Here is a 6,000-nt window from a genome sequence, read left to right as displayed (position 1 = left end):
ACACTCTTTTCCCTGCTTCCTCGTAACTTTGAACCTACTGACCAGCTTCTACCCAGTTTTTGCATAAGGGAAGCAGTCACTATGATATTAGCTATCTTCCTGTAGCTTACTGGCATCTGGGCAGAGGAACGAGACTCTGGTGTGGCTCACCACCAAGGGGACGACTGCTGAGCGAGCTCAACATTTTGTAGACACCAAAGAGTCCACATGAAGATGTTAAGGGAAGCCCAGACAGCACTGCTGGAGACTGCACTTGGTGAGGCCTCCTGCAGTGAGGATGCTTCCCACTGCTTTCCAGAAGAGCGGGAGCAGATCTTGGCCTTGGCCGTGCTTTCTGTCCAGGGCAGCCAAGCTGGCAGGCAGGGATGAGTCAAGAACTGCACTGTGTATGCAGCAGCAGCTCCAGCTCTGTGCCAGCCGCAGCCCCCAGCGCTTCTCCTTCCTCCGGTCTTGTGGTTAGCACAGCATCTAGCTCACCCCAGCCTGACCACAGCCTGTGCAACGCACCCTCCTCCAGAGCAAAGCCCCAATGTGCCGCTCCTAGTGGCTCTTCTTTGCTCCTCTTTAGGACAAATGGCTCTTAAACAGCTGATACTTAAAAGGGGGTTTTATTGCCAAATCTCAAAGCTCTTTACAAGCAGGAGACAAAGTGCTGCCTTTCCACGGGCTGCAGTAGCTGCTTTTCAGAGAGTCATCCACATTCGCTTGCTTGCAAACTCACTTCCTTCCTGTCACAGACACACAACCTGGTGGCGCAGCCCAAAACACAGACTCACAGCCCAGCGCTCCAGGCCCAGAAGGTTTTCAGGCACAAAACAACAGCCTTAGTGCAGCCAGAAATTAGATGTACATTTAAATGTAAGTTTAAAGGGAGATTTAAAAATAAAAGTGCGTGGTGGCAGGATGTACACTGAGGATGGGAGTCGCTGTATGAGGTCAAAGCAGACCAGGATCCTGTCTCTGACTCTGACCAGCACTGCCATTTTCAGAGGAGCATGTAAAAACACCCAGAAGGCAGTTTCCAGGCCTAGGCAGGGCCTGGCTCATGACCAGAATGAAAGGAACAAGTGCGAAAACTGCAGAAGGAACAAAATGAACTTCCTGCAAAGTCCAGGTAAATCAGGTTTATGGCCAGCCTAGACATTTTAGGATGAACTGCTAGCCCTATTAGAAAAAATAGTTAAAACCAGAGAGTCTCTAACATAGCGATTTCAGCAGTAGAGTTACTAGGTGCTACCGAGATTCCATTTAAGTTATACCTATTTACAAGACATAATACAAATCTATTAAGTTCTGTTAGTACAACAAATACAGTAATTAGCTGTAGCTTGTAAAATGATTGAACTTGCCCATTTCCTAACAGATACAGAGGTTTTTATCTGTTAAGATTCCTACTGATGTGTATTCAGTAAAATGTCAGACATTTATTCATTAGAATATTCAATATAATATAAAAATATACAGTAAATATAAGCACATCCTGTAGGTTTGGCTGTAACAGATAGGGACGTCTGGGTATTTTCATCAGCGCTTTGCCAGACAGGTATCCACAGAACACACCACAAGAAAACACCTGCGAGAGCAAAAGCATTTGTATATAAATTAGGGGACAGAGTTATCCCATAAGCTGTCTTCATTCTCCTGGGTTTTCAGTTCCAGGCTTTGATTCGCCCATCCTGGAGTTTAGGACTGCCTTCTGCTCTGGGATATGAACCTGTACTCAGAGTTTGCCCTGGTTTGTGTGTCTTCCTGTTAGTGTGAACTGCTTTTCCCCGCATCTAATTTTTCTCTTTTTATAGAACTGCATCTTGCAAAAGCCTGCCTGCTCTCTGAAGCTGATGGCTCTCGACTTCCAGTGCACACCAGGTTCTGACAGCTCACATTCATACCACACAGTGTTCGGTAAACAAAAGTGCACATGCAGAAAAATACATTTAGATAGCAGATAGGCACTGAATATTGTCTGTGTTATTAGCCCTTGTCCTAATTATGTCTGGAAAGGCAAATAAGATCCATGGTTCACATTGAATCTACAGCAGCAAATGACACGGATCCAGAGTTTGCTCCAGGCTATGTGCCTGGGAGTGGGCTTAGGACATAGGAATCTTTTTGTCTCAAAGCAAAGCTTTTTGGCACCTGAGTCCTGAGTGTTTGACTGTGTAGAACTTTCCCCGTGAGAGAATAACAAGTGAACTCCCATGCGATGTCTATGGCTGTCTTGAGAGACGGACAGACCACTGAAACCAAGGCTGCTTTAATCAAAAGAGGCAGAAGCATCAGTTCTAGTCACTACCTGTCTTGGTGGCTCCAGGTGATGAACAACGGGACGTTTGGAAGCCCAAAGCCAACATTTCTGTGCTCAGACCCGAAGTGCCCACTGCCTAGCCTAAGAATAGGCTCAGATGAAGCTTTACTGAGCTGCTGCTATGGGGGGGTGTTTGCAGCCCACTGCAGCCTTGTGGAACCTGGGAAATGATGAAAGAACAGAAGAAAAAGAAATGGGTGAGCTAAGAGGGCAGTGCTGGCCGATAAGAGATAAGGGCTTAGGTAGTGTGTCACTCCTTAAAATCAGACTGGGAAGACTGCCCTTCTCTGTGCTTCCAGAGTCTGGCTCAAGCAAAGGAGAAGCCCTTCAGGCTGTCATACAATTCTCCTCAGAGCAACTATAGAGACTCGGGGAGGGGACCCAGCTCTGGTACGGGGCTATACAGCAGCGGTGCAAAGACATGATTTTGCAAAGACATGATTTTATCACAGCTGTAATCACTAAAGACCACGGGAACTGTGGTTGCTTTCAGCAGGTGGGCAGGGAAGCTGTGGGAATTGTGCCGGAGCCTTCTGCAATGCCTTCCTCAGATCCTTCTGTAGCGATGCATTTTTATTTTAATATACTTACGTCACTGGGACCAGCCCCAAAGTTGTGCGTGCAAAATGCCTTTCCCTCCATGTACTCCAATTACAGACGTCCGTGCCAAACCATGGCTCTCAGACTAGCCAGGACACAGCAGGTAGAGACGTGTTAAATAGGAAGAGGGTTCTCATCCAGACCCGCTGCCTGATGTGCATGCTCCTGTTAGTTAACATCCCAAGACAACACAGAGATCGAGCCTACAGCCAAGGGAGCACACATCCCTAAAGCTCCATAATGACAGCTCTCCTAGGAAGCCCCCGGGGGTCTCCTGGACACAAGTTCTCCAAATGCCTGGCTAATTGTTCCCAATGATGATGAGGGGATTCAGAGCTACCAGACAGGTATGGTCCTCAATAATCAACGTGTTGTGCTGCAGGAAGACACTCCTTCAAAGGCCAGGTGTAACCTGCTCTTTGCCTCAATTTCCCTATTAATGAAACAGGAACAATTAATACATGCCTGGCAATGATGCTTTGAGACTTGCATTTGCTTACCCAGTGCTTAGCACACCTAAAGCTCTGCACAGCCAGGCTCAGAAGAGTGCCTTCGTACAGCTGCCCCAGACCTGAGGACACCACTTGTAGTCAGGAGTTGGACAGCTTCGTCTGCCTCTGTGTGAGGTCACTTTTTAACCGTGGATGTGGCTTTATGAGTATCTTTGGAGAAGATTAGACCATTTATCTTTACATTCCTAGGTGTCACTGGGCCAGGTGGTCTGGGAAACCTTGCCAGCAAGTGAACAAACACTGACTACATTTAGCCTTAAAAGACTTAACTGGGAAAACCAGATAGGGGCCAGTGTAATCTGGTATCTGCTTGTCTGTAAATACAGATAGACAGGGGCTTTTGCTAGAATAGCCATTCTGCTCCTTTCAACAATCTGGCTTGGTTTGATTACCAGTAATTTTTAAGGCCTGATCCATTGAAAGGACTTTGGACAGAGTCCTTAAAGAGCATTCACATTTTCGAAAACATTCAATGTCCTGCAACCTTCTGCTGTGCTACGAGGATTAGAACCGGGCTGGTGCATACAGCATGAAGAAAGATAGAAAGATGCTATAACTGAAAGCTCAATTCTGTCCCATAAACATGGTGTGTGCACAGCAAAACACCACCTTTTAAACACTGGCCTAGCGATGGTACAAATCATAAATGGCAAATGTTTAGCTTTGATTTTGAGAAATAAGTCTTTTTGAAGAGTATGTCAAGGAGCACTTCTCCTATAAAGAGTCACTAGATCATTTTTCTTTTCTTTCTGTTTTGGTATTGCTTCTTTTTTCAGTTCTCCAAGACCTTTAATTTCTTGCAAAACTTGTGTAGCTTGACGAAGTTGTTCTACTGCCTCATTGAGCAATGCCTCTGCCGTCACTGGGGGTCCATTCCCCTCCTGGGCCTGTTCCAACCCTTCACGTAAAACCTTCTGCAGAAGTTTTTCTGCCTTTTCCTTTTCATTAGCAACTTTCTCCTCCATTTTAGCTAAGCAGTGATGGGAATCCTTGGGTAAACCTTGGCCTGGAAGTGCTCTCTCTGTATTTTTAGAATCAGACAGCAAGTCTCCCAGAGAAGAACTGCGAAGTTTGAGAGCTGAAGTGCTTTCTACAGATGCTTTCTCCTCAATAGCTGCTTTTACACTCTCATGGCCTGTTTCTGTAGCTAAGGAAGTCTCTGTCTCTTCTGCTGAAGTTTGCTGTTCCTTCTCGGCAGAGGTTCTCCCATTTCCTTCTTCAGTTTCAACTGTTGGGGATGTGGACTCTGCTGTCTCGCTGGCTGAGATCCCATTCACTGGGGGATTGGAGCTGCCAGACTCCAGCTCTTCTGAAACCCCAGCTTCCGGGTCACCATGGCTGGAGTTCACTGTGGCCAGCATTTTTTCTGACAGAACCTTAGGAGGAACAGGAGGCTTTGTAACATCTGCAGCGGCAGCCTCAGCAAGGTTGTCTTTGCTACTATCTCCTGTTGATTTCAAGTCTTCTGTGTTTTTAGGGTGAAGGACTGGTTCATCCCAAGCTATTTTTAGCTTGTCTGGCACGCTCTTAGGAAGAGGAATTGGAGGTTTTGCTATGCCCCTGTTGCTGACCTCAATGAGGTTCTCTCTGTTCTCCTCATTTGGTGCTTGGGATCCTTCCACATTCTCCTCTGGGCTTACAGAGCCCTCTTCCTTGGCATTTACACTGTCCTTTGATGCTATGCCTTCCTTAAGCTTCTTATCTGGAGGCAAGGGAGGAGACAGAGGTTTTTTATGTTCCTGCTCAGAAACATTGTTCTCTGCATCTTGGTTTTCTTTTGTGCCAGTGGGTTTTGTAGGTGGCATAGGTGGCTTTGGAGTTTCTTTCTGAGATGGCGCGTTGTCACTTTCACTGACAGTAGAATCAAAGTTTGGCAGTCCGTTGTCTACTACATCCAGATCTAGTCGCAGGATGCCATCTGATGTAGACTTGGCAGCCTGAAATGCAAAGAGGGAACTTTTTCAATCCCATCATCAATCCTGTGCTCCATATTTTAACTTCAAGTTAAAGTGCAAGACCCTCACAACCAGCACAGCAAGCGAGAGGTTGCTGCTTCACACACTCACCCTGTTTATACTTATATCTGTTGAATCTGACTGATAATAGAAATAGTCCTCTTAAGAGCAGCTTTTTCTATAGCTCAAGAGGAATCTGTAGAGCTTGTGCTTCTTCCATGCAGCATCACCCTGTGCTACCCTCTAACAGCAGCAGCCAGCTCTACCAGCGTTAATCTGATAAGTGAAAACCAATGTGATCTGCTACGCTAAAATTTAATGAGCTATGATAATCAGCAGTCCCAAAAATTTCACCCAACGAAGAAGAAAGTTGGGTCAAGTCACATATGTTGCAGCAAATCTTGAATGCATCAAGTGAAGCGCTTCCATCCCTCCTGGCTTTTTCTGCAGACCAACATGTTTTGTGAACATCATGAGCATTTTGCTGCTGAGTTATTTTCTGCCTGATAGCGCAGCAACTTGCACGAAACTATCAAAGCCAATAACCATAAGCAGTCAAGAGTTATGACAAAGCACAGAACTTATTTTACTCCTTCCTTTGAGAAGAACGTCTCAAAGCCTATTCCAC

The 6,000-nt window shown here is 46.0% G+C and overlaps 1 protein-coding gene across 2 annotated transcripts in view; it reads right to left on the bottom strand.

Annotated features, from left to right (window-relative positions):
* Positions 1–592: 592 nt before the first annotated feature.
* PLEKHO2 (pleckstrin homology domain containing O2) overlaps positions 593–6,000 on the bottom strand; it is a 29,346-nt gene continuing 23,938 nt past the window's right edge. For both annotated transcript variants that reach the window (XM_075100697.1, XM_075100698.1), the window contains one exon: positions 593–5,354. In XM_075100697.1, the coding sequence (XP_074956798.1) occupies positions 4,116–5,354 (1,239 nt within the window). In that variant the 3' untranslated portion in view covers positions 593–4,115. The remainder of the gene's footprint in view (positions 5,355–6,000) is intronic.

This window comes from Phalacrocorax aristotelis, chromosome 7 (genome assembly GCF_949628215.1).
Source record: "Phalacrocorax aristotelis chromosome 7, bGulAri2.1, whole genome shotgun sequence".
Lineage (NCBI taxonomy): Eukaryota > Metazoa > Chordata > Aves > Suliformes > Phalacrocoracidae > Phalacrocorax > Phalacrocorax aristotelis.
This window is presented reverse-complemented; position numbering and strand designations above follow the sequence as displayed.